At 41.8% G+C, this 15,601-nt stretch overlaps 1 protein-coding gene across 11 annotated transcripts in view; it reads left to right on the plus strand.

Annotated features, from left to right (window-relative positions):
* RUNX2 (RUNX family transcription factor 2) overlaps positions 1–15,601 on the plus strand; it is a 326,022-nt gene that overhangs the window by 157,338 nt on the left and 153,083 nt on the right. For 10 of the 11 annotated variants that reach the window (XR_004804105.2, XR_004804104.2, XM_035697529.2 and 7 more), the window contains exon 6: positions 5,770–5,943. The exons of the other annotated variant lie outside the window; for it this stretch is intronic. Coding sequence is in view for 8 of the 10 variants with exons in the window: in XM_035697529.2 (XP_035553422.2) it covers positions 5,770–5,943 (174 nt within the window). In the remaining 2 variants the exon portion in view is untranslated. The remainder of the gene's footprint in view (positions 1–5,769; positions 5,944–15,601) is intronic. 11 annotated transcript variants of the gene reach the window in all.

A 15,601-nucleotide genomic window follows, 5' to 3' on the forward strand; every position in this document is an offset into this window, starting at 1 on the left:
TCCTCAATTGATCTCCCAAACCTAAGCATTTTAGTGATTGCCCTCATCGTAGCTTTATTCAGTTACATTTGCTTGTCTTTCTTCTCTTACTAGACTGTGAACTGCTGCGGGACAAGGATGTTATCTGGAATAGTTTCTCTCCCCTCCTCCTTGCAATGTTTAGGAAGATGCCCCGCACATGCCCACGCTAGCTGGCCTAACGGACCCAGATGTAGACTTGGTATTGGTTCCTCATTGACGGTCCATTGCAGATCTGCCTTTTAGCTTTAGTTATTTTATTTTAAAATTGTATTATCATGATACCCAGGAGGGAAGTAGATACCCAGTAAGAGAAGTGAGTGCTTAAAATCAATTTAAAATACTGATGTCAAAAGGCGAGCTGCCAAACCTCGTGCCCTAGCGATTGGTGAAATGACTTGACTATGCCCCGTGAGAGTGAGCTTGCTGTGATAGAGTGCCCTCTTTGTGAAGTTGCCTTTTTTCTGAAAGTACACTCTTTTGGAAGCGCTTCTTGGCGTCCTTCAGGAGGAGTGCTCTAACTGGTGCAGTGCATCATGCATTGAGTACAGTGCATAGAGTGTGAAGATCTGGCTGGGGGCCCACACAGCTTTCCATGGTTGTTAGGCAGTTCTCAGTTAACTTTTATAGAAATGGGCAAAATGGGTCCCATTACAGAGGCAAGTTTGTTTTCGTAGTTCACATAGCACAGTTTCTAGGTCTTCACCTACTGCTTTCAGATGCGTGATCTTTTAAGCAGAGATCCTAATGGCAGGATCCCGAGCTTGCCTTATAAATGCGGTGCCCTTGTACGATGAGAGTGGGGTCAGAAGGGATGGGACAATCAACTGCACTCAGCTGCACTCTTGTTTAGGGACCTAACTTTTCCACATGCGTCTTTGCTCTTAAGGATGTGTGAATGCTGTGACCTTTTGATCATGCTTTCTTCTCGTGCCCCTGAGTTTATTGCAACAAAAGTCATATTCAGCCAAATACACTCAACTTCTTGAAAGAAATTTCTTCTGAAAATTACTTTTTTTTCCTTCCCATATTAAATTCACTCTTGACCATGATTTTTTCCTGGTGCTGCAGTGGTTATAATCTAAAATAAGCTGGTTGGCAGTGGGAAGGAAAAGGGCCCGGGGCTAGCCATCAGAAACCCTGAGTTCTAGTTCTGCCACTGACTATGTGACTTTGGGCAAGTCACTTCCCCTCTCAAGGATTCAGGGTCCTCATTCATAAAAGAAATACACTGCTCTGAAATTTAGAGTCAAAATGATTCCTGTTGCCCTTTTCAGCTCTCTGATTCTGAATAACTTGCAACAATGCTAAAGAATTATAGAGAGGGCTCTTTCAGAAAGCAAGCAAGCAATTCAGCATTCACTTAAATAAATGTCCTTCAGGGACATTTCTTAGCAAACACCAATAAGGACTGGTCTCTAAAGTAACGCTTTGCCTGCTGGATTCACTGGATGGCCAAATAAGAGAAGAGGTTTTTTTTTGGGGGGGGGGGGGGAGAAGATAACATTATCCTATGACATCCTGGGCCTGAAAATTTACTTTCCAAGAGACATTGGTCTAAAAGAGGGGAATATTCATTCAATCATTCATTGCATAAATCTTTGTTGAGCAGCTACCCTATAGCAGGCACTAAACTAAGTTGTAAGGATACAACTTTAAGCAAGATAGAGCACTTATCTTCATGGGGTTTTTGTTTTGCAGGAGAGACAAATAAATACACAACAGAACTACAGATTGTGGTAATAGCCATAAAAAAAATACACGGAGGCTGTGCTCGAGAAGGAGGAAACCTGCTCTGGGTATAGTAGGCAGGCAAGGCCTATCATAGGAGGTGGTGTTCACTCTGAGGTCGAAGGGGTGGACCTAACAGAGAAATAGGAGGAGAGCATTTTGGGAATACAGAGAGGTTCTGAGATGGGAAACTGTAAGAAGACATTGTCAGATGCCCAAGAGAGAGATGATGGGGTCCTAGACTAGAGAATAGAAGTGAGGGAACTGAATGGCTTTGAGATACACTTTTGAGATGGAAATGATAAGGCTTGGTAATAGGTTGAATGTGGGGAGTGACAGATAAGGGGAAATCAAGGAAAATGTCTAGGTTTTTGGCTTCCGTGAATGAGTGGCTGGTGCCACTTACTCAAATGAGGGTACTCCTGGAGAGGAATAGGGTTCTCTGGCAAGAAGAGTCAAGAATTTTGTTTTTAATATACTGCATTTAAGATGTCTTAGACATCCCAGAGGAGAGTTCAGTAGGCAGCGGGACCTACAGACCTGGAACTCAGGACAGAGGTGAGGGCTTACCTCAGAGATGGGGGAGTCACTAGCATGAACAGGTGGCATCAAGTACATGACTGTGAGATCATCTTGGGCAGTGGTCCTTTGCCTTGGCTGCACATCAGATCCTGTGCTAAGTAAGCTTTTACAAAATAACTCCTTGGGACCCACTTGCCAGAGATTTTGATTTAACTGAGCCGAGGTGGGGTCTGGACGTCTATATTTTTCAAAGCTCCCTGGAGGATTTCCTAATCCAGCTGGAGTAGAAGAGCCACTGCTCCAGGAAATAAGTTTCCCATTCTTTATACCTTCCTCCTGTTTGGAAGACACAGTCTTCGGCCCTTCGGATGAGGTTCAGTTCTCCCTGTACCATTGCAGAGTCTTGGATTTAACTCTGTTGTGCCCTTGTCTTCCATGTTCTCGGTCTCTTAAGGGAGTACTTGAGTATGGAGGATTTAAGTAGGTCTTCTTTCAGCCCATCACTCTCATGCTAACCCTGATGTGGTTTAGCGGTAGCTGGTGTTTGTCATGGTTGAAAGATGAAGAACCCTTTCAGCTTCTGTTCTTCATTGTACCGTAAGAATTTTGTTGTGGTTGTGGTGCTGGCTATGAAGGGGCAGACATCTACAAGGAAAAACGCATACCTCTTTTTATACGTACGCAACCGCAGATAGATATTCTCTGAGTTACTCTAGGTGTCTGTAGGTACTTGGTAGCTCCTGTTTGAAGGTAGTTTCCATAAGGTCATTGAGGCTTTTAAAATTTCACCTGCTCTTACATTTTTTCATCCTTATCAGTGCTGTTTCAAGTCCTTTATTCTTGCCTACAGCCTCTTGTGGCTCCCCTAAAGCACTGTGCTAAGAGGAAATGGCAAGGGTACTCACCCATCCATATGCTGAGCTCATATCTCATCCAGTCTCTGTGAAAACCCAATGAAAAGGCTGTAGAAAGCAGAGGCAAGGCTTTATTAAGTTTTCTTGTGACCCATAGCCCACATAAAGTCCCAGTGTTTAAAGGAACCATGCAGGCTCATGTAGTCCTCTCCTTAGTCCTCAGGGAATCTGACATTCCAAAAATATGGCCTATTAAAAAAAATAACTTCCAGGGACAATTCCATAAGCTTTCTTGTTAATGTTTACAGCTGTATCAACACCACAGCAATGTTTTTTTTCTTTTCTATGTATATGGGGAACAGAATCCACGGATCTAACTGTGACAAGTACTCTGTAATTCCCTAATTGTGAAACTAGTTAGACATAGCAAGATGCATCAGCGGAAGTTTGTTTAGGGTAGTGGGTGAGCTATTAAAGTTGTAATTGAATCCTCGCTGCTACTTCTGCTCATGCTGAAAACCAGCCTTGGCCCTGCACAGGTGTTTCTGTCGATCTGGATATTTTGGGCAACTTCGTTAGCTAGGACGGGAACCATATACCATCCAGGCTGAGCTTGCTGATGGCTAAAGACCACAGGCTTGCTGTTTCACCTCTGCCGGCCCTAGTTGCTTTGTCTATGACCATCTTGCTGGCTGCGGGTTGGGAGCTGTTTGGGGCGATCTCTAAAGACTGCGGAAAGTTCCAAAATCTATTCATAATCTGGTTAAGAAGTCCTAAACAATGGGGAAAACAGCATAAAAAACAATGAATTCGCTTGGTAACTTTTCTCCTGATCTCAGTTCCTAGTTCCAGCAGATGCCCCAAACTGATGCTGGCAGGAAATAGGGTGGTGGGCGCATTTCAGTTAATGGACCTATTTGGAACATGTTTGGCTGCGGAGACAGCTACGCTCATATTTCCAAGCCTTGGCTTCCTGTCTGTTTTCTTTGGGCTGGGTAGGCAATGAAAAAGGAGACAGGAAAATACATTTTGGGGCAAATAAAATAAGGAATCTGTCTTATGAAGACAGCTTATAGCTGGGAAATTCTAATGTTCACCTTAACCCTCTCCTGATAGATTGCTCTTGTCCTGTACTGAGAGGAGGATGAGGTGTTCTTGATACTCATAGAATATACCTCCTCACTGTCAAAGGCTCTTAATAATCCTCCTTCCATTATTTTTTCTTTTTTTTTTATGGATAATAATCCTGATTTCCCTGATTTTTTCTTCAGAAGGCAAATTCTGATTCCAGTCATCATCTTAATGGCTCTTGTTTTTTAAAGAGAGGGCGTGTATATGCACACCTGTTCGAGAGGAGAGGGGAGGGGCAGAGGGAGAGGGAGAAAGTCTCAAGCAGGCTTCACCAGCACGGAGTCTGAGGCAGGCCTCAATCTCATGACCCTGAGATCATGACTCAAGAGTCAGACGCTTAACTGACTGAGCTACCCAGGTGCCCCTTAGTGGCTCTTTGAATCAGCTTCAGTTACAGTATGTTGCGGTGACAGACTAGGGCCTCATTCTGGTACAGAATATGGAAGAAGGAATCTACAGTGTATTTCTGTTCACATATGAGGCATTATCGTACTCATTCACCACTCTGGCACTCCACAGGTGTGCACTTAACTTATGTAGCACCAATATTCAGATGTTTTTCTGTTATACTTGCACCAAGACAACACTGTACTCTGCTCAGAATGATTTCATGATTTTCAAAAAGCCTTTGAACCTTCTTTATATTGTAATTTGCATATTTCTTTAAAATCTAGAACTTCCTTAGATTTTAGACTTGAATAAACTGGAAGAGAGACAAGGTTTTTTTGTTTTTTAATAATGGATTCTCACATTCACATGGTAACCCAAATGGTATTTTTCTATTTCTTATACAGAATCATAGTACTAGATTTAAAATTAAAAAAGCATTTTCTCTGATTTAACATAGTTTATTTATGTGCTTTTAGGTTTTGGGGTATCACAAAATATCCAGATTCCTCTTGAGAATTTGAGTTTCCTTCACTATATTTCCATATTTTTCCTCTTAAAGGGGTTTAAAGGTTTGAGTTTTAATTTTTCAGAAAGCAGTCACAGTAAGGTATAGTTGTAATAAAAAAAAAAGTCAGTTATATCATTGTGGAAATTTCCCTTTGACAAATGTGTTTGTCTCTGTTTCTGCCCCAGTTTTGAGAGAATATGTGTGACGTACACAGACTCTTTGAACTTTGGGGAAATTTCTTCCTTCGTGAAACAGGCAGACACATCCCAGTACACAATCACCTTTCCCACCATCGCCAAGAGGGTTAGAGGAGGCACCCAGAGAGTCTCTCCTGAGTTCCGGCATCCTGGCCTCGCTGCTGGCACTCAACTCCCGAGTCACCATCTGGGACCCTCGGCTCTCCATTCATAGGACAGAGGAGTAGGAATGCTTGCCACCAGATGATGCTTATAAAACCACTTGCGATAGAAGGCATTATAGAGACACTTCATTATAAATATCAGTATTGATGGTTCCTTGGCTTAACCCCCCAGTATGTATGTTCACATATCTATTTAGTATGGTCAATTGTTCAGCTAATTAATATGCTTTTATTTTATGATTTGCTGTTTCCAGGGCACAGACAGAAGCTTGATGACTCTAAACCTAGTTTGTTCTCTGACCGCCTCAGTGATTTAGGGCGCATTCCTCATCCCAGTATGAGAGTAGGTGTCCCGCCTCAGAACCCACGGCCCTCCCTGAACTCTGCACCAAGTCCTTTTAATCCACAAGGACAGAGTCAGATTACAGGTAAGACAGATTCCTAGGTTTCACTTGCACACGTTCCGGCAGGCTGGGGGTGAGGGGCTGCCACATGAGACGCACTCACTGCAATACTCCTGGGCTCTGAAATGGCTTTATTATTAAAGAATCAAGACGTGAAGATCTTATGGACCTCCTCCTCCTCCTCTCGCTCCTCCTCCTCCTCCTTCTTCTTCTTCTTTTTTTTTTTTTTTTTTTAACGAAAAACAAATTCCAGTATGCAGTAACTTGGGGATAAAATTTGGGGGAAGTTGCTGTGAATGCTGTACTCTGGAGCACTGTCAGTCTGCACACTGGTGGAGGGTAATAACTATGCTCTCTAGGAGAATGTTCATTAATAAGTTTCTGTACTGGGCCCTGGGTGGCGCAGAGGAGAGCATCACACCCTCGCTATTAGAAAATCAGTGTTACTGTCTCAGACTTGGGCTTAAATTTCTTACATGTATAACTATTTCATTAAGTTTGCTTGAAGATTGCCCAGGGCTAACAGGAAGCCTTGATTGGTGGGTGTAAGGCAAGGTCAATGAGCTGCTCATCAGGCAAACAGAATTTGCTGCTGATTCACATTTAGCCCCGGGTCCTAATGCGACATTTCTTTTTATACTACATTCTAGTAAGCTGCTTACTACCTTTCTTCTTAAAAATTAACGTCAGCATTGCATTACAGACTAATCATTCATGTTTGGTGCAGTAAGACTCCCAATTCTCTCTCTCTCTCTCTTTTTTTTTTCTGCCCCATTTGTGCAAAAACAGATCTTGCTTTTAGTGCGATTGCTTTTAGATCATGGTGACAGAGGAGTGTGTCAGTCATCATAGATTTTTAATTTGCTGATCACAAGTATTGAGAGCTGATGTCACCTAGTCATGTCATTTGGTTTCTGTTGTTGGCAAGGGTGGACTGGAATGGAGGGAAAATAACTCAAAATGTACGGTAAACTCTCAACATTGATCTGTTCTAATGGTGAGGTTTTCCCTCATAGTGGCTAGGTGTTAAGTGTCCTTAATGGTTTATAAACATAATTGTTTATAAATGGATGACCTACCTCTCTATCTCTCCTGCCCATATTAGATATACGTCTTCTTGGATATTTATTTAGAGTGAGTGTATGTATATTAGTCTGCATATAAGGGTATACCTGAGTATATATTTAAAAAATAATACAGAATTATAAAAATAAACTATTTAAATGCTAAAGAGAACCAGATATCTGCGTCAGGGAAGAACATTAGAGCTCTGTGAAGAGTAGCCATTTATTAGCCTAAATAATTCCCTAAATATTGATATGTAGGAATCAAAAGGCTAATGCCTTTACTAGACATGTGTCCTTAATAAAAATGCAAGGGTGAAATTCACACTAACTTGTAAACATAAAGCTTGTAGCTATAGGTGCTACTGCATTTAAAGTAGTGGGCTTTAGATCTTTGATTAAGGTCCATAAATGGCTCTCCTTTTGTCTTTATAGTATTATTTTAGACCATATGTGTGTATGGAAGCATTTGGATACATATATAAAAGTGTTTATATATGATTTTAAGGGACTTATGATGACTAATAAAATATATATAAGAAAAATGCATGTTCTACGATTTGGCAATCCCTGGGTTCTTGAAATGTTTGATTTCTGTATTCTAACCCTTAACTGCTAATTACATTTTGCTAATGACCAATGCTTTTAAAAATGGCCTTTGGAAACTGTGTGTCGCTAGATTCACTTTTAAGAAAATGCTTTTCTCAAGGCTCTGACCTCAGACCTAAAGATGACATCATAAAAAAGAACCAGAGGACATTTTAGAAACTGAAGGTACCTTAGATATCATTAACCAAAAGGTTGGTAAAAGTGGTGAAGAGGATCTACATTTTAGCAGCAGATGTAAGTGCAGAAAGTAAAGATCTGAGGAGATCCACGTGGGTACCAGGAGAGATCAGGGTCGTGACCACATTCATAGATTCAGCTCAACTCTGCTCCTTGCCCTCCTTCCTGTTGGGAGGCTCAGGAACATCAAGCAAGTTAGTGGCAGAGCAGAATTAGGTCTCTCAACTCCTGATGCAGTATGTTTTTTCTTACATGATACTGTGCTGCAACTGCATCATGGTCAATTAAAAATAATTTTTAAATATTTCCTGGATGTATTTCTAAAAATCAAACTATAAAACACTTGTATTTCTAGGTACTGATAGCTTTCTGGAATTATATCACAAGAGAATTAACTCTGCATTTGGGATTACAGCACCAGTATAATTGATTTATAGATCAGTCTTCTCCTTTTTCTAACGTTCACAAGGTATTAGGCCCAACAACTTTCTTCAGCCTCCTGATTTGCAGATTTACACACACACACACACACACACACACACACACAACACACACACACACACGCCACCCTTACCCACTCTTGGCCACATGCACTTCCTATATGTGCTCCTATGTCATCAGTGAGATAATACAAAGTCTATCCATAACCAAGGATGTGTAGGGTTCTACTGTAACTCAAATGAGTAGGAAAACCAGAAGACCCATAGCAGCAACAACTTCAAAGTGAGTTGAATAGATTTCATTTTTTTTCCTCTCTGGGTTAATTTTCTTATTTATTTAGTAAATATGACTTCGAGCCTACCTGAAGTAAAGAATTGGGTCTTAGGTAATATGGGATGGGGGGAAAAGAAAAGTGCTCTGTCCTTGAGGTGTAGTCTAATGGAAGACTTAGCTATCCTTCCCAGCCTTCACATGCCACACCCGGTCCCCAGATGATAATGTTGTTGTTCCCTGAGTACACGTTCTTCTCTCTGTACCCCCTTACTTAGGCTATCCTACTTCCCGTGATTTCTGTCTGCTGGAGGGTGCCATCTATCCTCCAGGGTCACTGTTAGCTTCTTCAAGAGAGCCCGGCACCTCTATCTAGATGCTGCCTGTCCATCCTCTAAGCTCTAGTTGAGATTGCTTGATTTTAGAGCTTCCACATGTTTGTTTTTTTCTACCCTGCTAGATTGCAAATTCTTTAAGGGATTTATTACGGGATTTATTTTGGTTTGTGCCTAACATCTTGTGAAATGTCGAATGAATAAAAGTTTATTTTATTTTATTTTTTAAAGATTTTATTTATTTATTTGAGAGAGAGAGAGAACATGAGTTGGGGGGAGGGAGCAGAGAGAGGGAGAAGCAGACTTCCTGCTGAGCAGGGAGCCCTAAGCAAGGCTCCATCCCAGGGCCCTGGAATCATGAGCTGAGCTGAAGGCAGATACTTAAACCACTGAGCCACCCGGGTGCCCCTGAATGAAAGTTTAGATGAGAAGAAGTCCGTACAAGAAGGGCTGGGATGTCATGCCTTGTTCGCGTTAACTGTTCTAGTTTCCTGTCCCCAGGGTTCCATTGTTCCCTGGTGATGAACAATACTGGCAGAAATCACATTTCAGTATAATACTTACATAGTTAAACCATTTGGTTTCACTCCAGTGTAAGATCTACAGAATTGCATCATTCAATTTAAATTCTACTTATGAGCCTTAGCTATAATGGATTTTGTGACTTCTTTGCAGTATGTCAACATCTGCATTTTAGTTCATGGAATCCTTTGGATAAAGATGTATGTCACCTCTCACTGGCTTGGCCCTCTTGACATCTCAAGCTCTTACTTCAAGACTGTAGAAGCTGATCGTGGTTCTGTGGTCACTATTGATTCTCCCACTTGCCAACGGAAAAGGGGTGAAATGAAGTTAAAAGTCATAAACTGAGGAAGTGATAGGCATTTAGTGTTTCATATTAGTGACCTCCAGTGTCTCTTGTAGTTCCTTAGGGCTAACGGTTCCTGTCGTGCAGTGGGCTGGCTTCTTTGCAGTGCTGGTCTCACGGTGTCATGAATGGCTGATGTTCTGTCTGGAGGCTCAGGGCTTTCTATGGCTTCCTGAGGAAGTTGCTTCCTTCTGGGTGCTAAGAAATACCTAGCCAGTCACAAATGTCTGCTTCTTTTGATTCAGAATGTGATGATAGCAGTGGAGCAAGGATATCATGTTAGGGGATATTACTCAAGATAATCTCTATTTTAAACTCAGTACTTTGTGGTGGGTGAGCTACATCTAAAACAAATAAACGATAAAAAGCAGACTTAGGCCCTTTGGTTTGGTGGATTGGGACATTCATCTAACCTTTGGGGTGGGCATTCTGCTGTTCTGGTATTCATTCATTCAAAAAATATTTGAGTGCTTACTATCTGCCAGTCATTAAAGGAACAAGATAGTTTCTGCTGACAAGGAGCTTACGTTTTTGTGATAGGTATGGTCTGTAAATGGCTAAATAAGCATACATACAATATAATTTCAGATAATAACACCATGCTTTAAGAAATTAAATAGGATGATGTATTAGAGAACAATTTAGGGAAGGGAGAAGGTAATTTTGATTAGAATGTTGGGACAGGGTTCCTTGAAGAACTCGGAAGATCATGAGGAACGGCATTTCAGGCCGTGGAAAAGTCATGCAAAGGCTCTCAGAAAGTGGTGACCGTGGTGTGCCTAGGGGGCAGGAAGGTCTGTGTAGGTGGACATGGGAAATGATACAGAAAGGCAGGCAGGGAATGGATCACGTGGAGTCTTTAAGGGCCTAGAAAGGAGCTTGGGTTTTGTTCTGACTGCAGTGGGGGGCTCTTGAGGGATATGAACAAGAGAATGACATTATCTAATATTCATGCTCTTTATTTTATTATTTATTTTTTAAAAAGTTTTTTTTTTTAAGATTTTTAAAATTTATTCATGAGAGACACACAGAGAGAGGCAGAGGCACAGGCAGAGGGAGAAGCAGGTTCTCTGCGGGGAGCCTGATGCAGGACTCGATCCCAGGACCCCGGGATCACTACCTGAGCCAAAGGCAGACACTCAACCACTGAACCACCCAGGCGTCCCTAATGTACATGCTTTTTAAAAGTCACTTTGGTTGCTGTGTGAAGAATGGATTGTATGGGGGCCATACAATCCATTGTAGAAGCAGGGTCATCATTTGGGAAGCTGTTGCTGTAGACCAGGAGAGAGTTAAGGATGGCAGCATTTCTCGTCTTTCTCTGAGACTCAGATCAAATGCCAGGACCTCTATCAGGCTTCTTCTAACCTACCCAGGCTGAACCTAAAGCACCCTCCCATACCACTGGTCCATTTGGTGACAATTATTTGTTTACATGTCTGTCTCCTTCATCAGACTTTGAACTTTTAAAGTTTAAGGCCATGTTTTATTTACCTCAATGTCCCCATTATACATAGTGCCTGTTGCTCTGTGAGTTTGGTTTGATGATGAATGAATAAATGGGTCATTGACTTCTTGAGGAAGTGTGACCCATTATGATCCTCGCCCTAGTACCTGTTTGATTGAATTATTGTGAGCTACTCTTTATTGGATGCATATTGTGTGCCAGGAGTTGTAATGAGGTCAGTTCCTGTGCTCCTTACAACAGCTCTGGCAGGTGGATGGTATTATTATGCAAAGCTGAGGGTCTGAAAGGCCAGATGCCTTAGATACCCTGCCCAGAGTCCCACTTAGAGCTAGTAAGTGGCAAATATAGGTATGAAAGCCAGATCTGCACTGCTTCAGGGTCCTATGCTCCTTAACCATGAGCACTGTTTGGAGGCTGATGCATGAGAGGCTGTTTCCTCCCATTTCTGAACCTGCTGACTTTCATTTATGCAGCTTTTCCCCACTGACAAACTAGTTTTGCATAAAGTTCTTATTAAAGCCTTAAAACAATTCTGAAAAAAACATATCTTACAGGTGGAAGAAATTGAGTCTTCAAGAGATGACTCACTGAAAGCTTCTTCAGCCACTATAATCAACTATGAGTTTAGTAGATCCTTAGTAGGCAGTCATCCTCATCCCTGTCAAGTCGGGCATATTGCTGGCAATCTAAATGATACATATTCTAAGGGACTACTTTCTTTTTCTTCTCCCCATAGGATATTATTTAGAATCCTCAGGGATGATATTTTCATAAAAGGGATGCATTAGGAGTATCTGAATCATGCTTTAAAATGCAATAAAATTGTTTTCAGTGGTTAAATTACAGTTTCGTGAATTTATATTCAAGGTAATACTTTTAGAAATCTCTCAAAAAGCAACTTGGCCAGGCATCACGTAAATAATCATCTTATCAGCAGTTACATTGACTGCAGTGAAGTATTTCCACCCAACTTTGTATTCCCTTTGCCAGCAACAAGCCTTTAAACATGAAGAGGATCTCAGCCAATTAGGCCAGCTGAGCTTGGGCTGTGTATGTTTGGCTGTCCCAGGCCTGAGCCCACAGCCTTAACACTGAAATATTTACTAGCATAATCCTTTCCGAAATAGGAAAGCACAGCTGAGTAGTGTGTGTCTCAAATTACAGCTGTATTCAAATGCCCGGTGACCACACAACTATTTAATGTGAAACAGAGTGGGAGGTGAAGTGGGCATGGGGCAGGGCTGGTGGGCAGTGGCTGCAAGTGTGAAGAAGAGCCGGAGGCCCTAGAGAGGCTCAGTGACTGTTAGCAGGAAGAGTGACCACAGGTGCCATCAGCATTGACAAGGTGGTGGGGCATGGGGAAAGGGAGAGGTGAGTGAGGCCTCATGCTTTTTGCCCACCATGTTCTTACTTACTTGCAGGCCTCTTATGTCTGAAGGAACTGAAATCACTGCCTTCAAAGGCAGGCTGTTGAATGTAGTGCTCTTTTACTTTGGTGGTGCTAATGTTTAATTTTTGAAGTTATCAGAAAGTCCTGTCCCTTTCTCTGCCTTGGATGGTTTGCGCAGGAGATCCAAGTAAATTTGCTGCTGCCATGCACATTTGTAAGCTGGCAAGCTCCTTAGAAGAGTCACCAGTTGCAGTCCATGTGAGAAAATGCTACAAATTGTGTGTGAACAAAATTACACATCCATTGAGCTCTGGCAGCCACCTTATGAAGAAGGGCAGAATTTGAGGTCAGCCTGATTGGCTTTGAAGAATAAGGCTCAGGAAGACTCTGGAAGGCTGGTGGTCAACACGTCAAGTTGTTGTTAGCCTATTAGTGTCCTTAGATCAACTTCTTAAAGGTCTCTGGACTTTTGTCAGTAGGAATCCCTTATTAACTGAATATGCTCTGGGGTCTCATAAGAGCTTTATTATGCTCTTAGAAAAATGGAGAGGGGCAGTGTTCCAAAAAGAATTAATTTCTTGAGTTCCAAAAAACTTGCCTTTGTAATTTCCTCCTATCTGGAAGAGAAGATGCATAGTTAATGTCTAATTGTGATAAGAAGACTCCATCTACATAATGCCGTGCTTTATCCTTCCTTCCCCAAGACTGTTGTGTTTCTAGCTGGTCTTTGGGTCTCTGCCCAGAGGAATTCTTGATTTCTTTCTTTCATTCTTTTCCAGAGCATTATCTTTCTCTGGCTTTATATCTGGTTTTAGCTTTATATACACACATGTGTGTGCATGTGTAATACAGACACACAGACATGTATATATGTATATGTATATATGGACAAATGCATGTCTGTCCTCTTCACTAGTTGCCTAAGGACCTTTCTTGCCCCTTTTTACCTTTTGCAATGGACTGTAGGCAAAATAATCAGAATAGGAATCTAGCTTTGGAGGAAATATTCACCCTACAAGGCCAACCCAGGAGAGGGGCATGTCAGGCATGCAGTTTGGTATAGTGGATGCTCTGGTGATGCATTTTGATTCCATTTCTTCATCTTGATATGTGCATAAATTCTCCAGAAACAAAATTGTATGTCCCTACTCCCACATAAGATCATCAGATTTTTTTTTTCTAGGGCTTTATTTGGATAGAGACTTGCTTTTTAATGTTTCAAAACAGTAGCAGTCTTTGAGACAGATATTACTGAAGAGTCCATATTGTGAAATCTGTTTTGTGAATAAGAAAACCTACGCACCAGGAGATTTCTGAAACTCTCAGAGCTAAAATGAGTGTCCCAGGAAGGTGAAACCTGACAAGGTGGTTTTAGGTGGAGAGGAGGTGAGAGTTTAGGGGAGAAGGTTAAGGAGAATAGTAAATGATTGGAACAGTCATCCAGATGAATGATGGGAAAGGAAAGTGGCTTTGGGTGAGCATCACTGAGGAGATGGCTAAGGATAGAAATATTTGGAAGAGCCAACCATCACAGTTATGTGCTTCTCTCCTGCATGCATTGCAGTTTGGTAATGGGAGTGGGCTCTAGTGTAGTTGGATCATCAGGGAGAATGAGTCTCTCCTAGGATTTGGTAGGATTTCGTACAAGTCAGGGAAACAAGGAAGATGTTGAGCCAGTTACCAATATGGAGGGATATTCAGGAGGTTGGTAGGTCATGGTAAAGATAGAACTTCTGTAGAGGAGTTGGCTCTGTCTTGGGATTTTGGAGAATAAGGCAAGTGGAAAAGTTAGGAGGAAGGAAGAAAGATCCGGGGAAATCCTAAGTTTCAGGTTGGGCAGGAAGTAGGTGTCCTGTGGAAAGGTTGAGGGTACATGGGAGCTCTTGGCTACTCCTTCAACTATTCCTCATGTGATGGCTGGAGGTTCCATTGGATGCTGCCTTGAGAAAACACTGTCCTCTAGCTATGTGTGGCCAGGGCAGTGGCGGGGGAAGGTGTCTTCTGGTACTCTTAATGCATCCAAAATCAGTGTTAACTTTTTTGTCATTCTATCACACTGTGGCTGCTCTTAGGGCAGGCTTCTGCCATCCTGTCTTGGACTTGACCAAACGCAGCACTGTACTTTCTTTCTTACTCAGTTTCATCATTTTCCATCTTGTTAGGATTATTTAGTGATTCTAAAGCTTCACTCAGTGTGTTGGCTGTTCCTCACAACTTTGTCTCATCTTGCAGCTTAGAAACATTGTTTCTAATTCTTTAAAGACTTTAATGAATGTGCTGGATTGTAATGAATTTGAATCTGCCACGATACATCTCTCTCAAAGCCGACCAGAAGTCATCTCAACCACCACTTTCTGGTAGACCTTTTAACTGGCTATAAATCACATCAGAGATAAGGCATATACTTTGCTGAGGTCAAGATGCACAATGGACAGGTGAGCTTTCTTCTAATCTATTGCTGTAGTAACCCTAGGAGATGGGTTTTGGTGAACCTGTTCTGCTTTCTGATCATTACTTTGGAGCTCAGGTGTGAGAAACTTGTTGTCCACAGGGTGTTGAAGGTGACTTAGTGTTTTCAGTGGACTGCAAGCAGGTCATCAAATCACCAACAGAAGCTCCAAAAAACTAGTTGACATTTAGATTTTACCAGGAGCAATGCTTTTCTCAAAATGAGGTGAGTGGAATAAGCGAATATACAACTATCATAGGTCATGTCGTGAAGGCACAATCTTCAAATAATTTCAGGACTCTCATGTGCAGGCGTAATGCCAGAGAACAAAGCTAAGGTTAGTAGTGAGTGGAGTTATGGGGAAACAGACTCGACTTAATAAAACTTTATAGCCCTGCTCTGTCAAAAAGAAGCCTTTGCCTACTGGTCTCCACAATTCTTGCAAAACTGTGGGGTGAACTCATCTGGGAGCAGAACCTTGAATTCGTCTAAAGCACAAGTCTCTCTCCTCTGTCTTCTTACTTCTCCTGGGCCTTCATGTCTTCTGAAGCATGTTTGTTTTGCTCATTCTATTTGAAGATCCTTCTTCTTGATAGGGAAGATTAAATCAG

The sequence above is a fragment of the Canis lupus genome, chromosome 12 (assembly GCF_003254725.2).
Source record: "Canis lupus dingo isolate Sandy chromosome 12, ASM325472v2, whole genome shotgun sequence".
In the NCBI taxonomy this organism is placed as follows: Eukaryota; Metazoa; Chordata; class Mammalia; order Carnivora; family Canidae; genus Canis; species Canis lupus.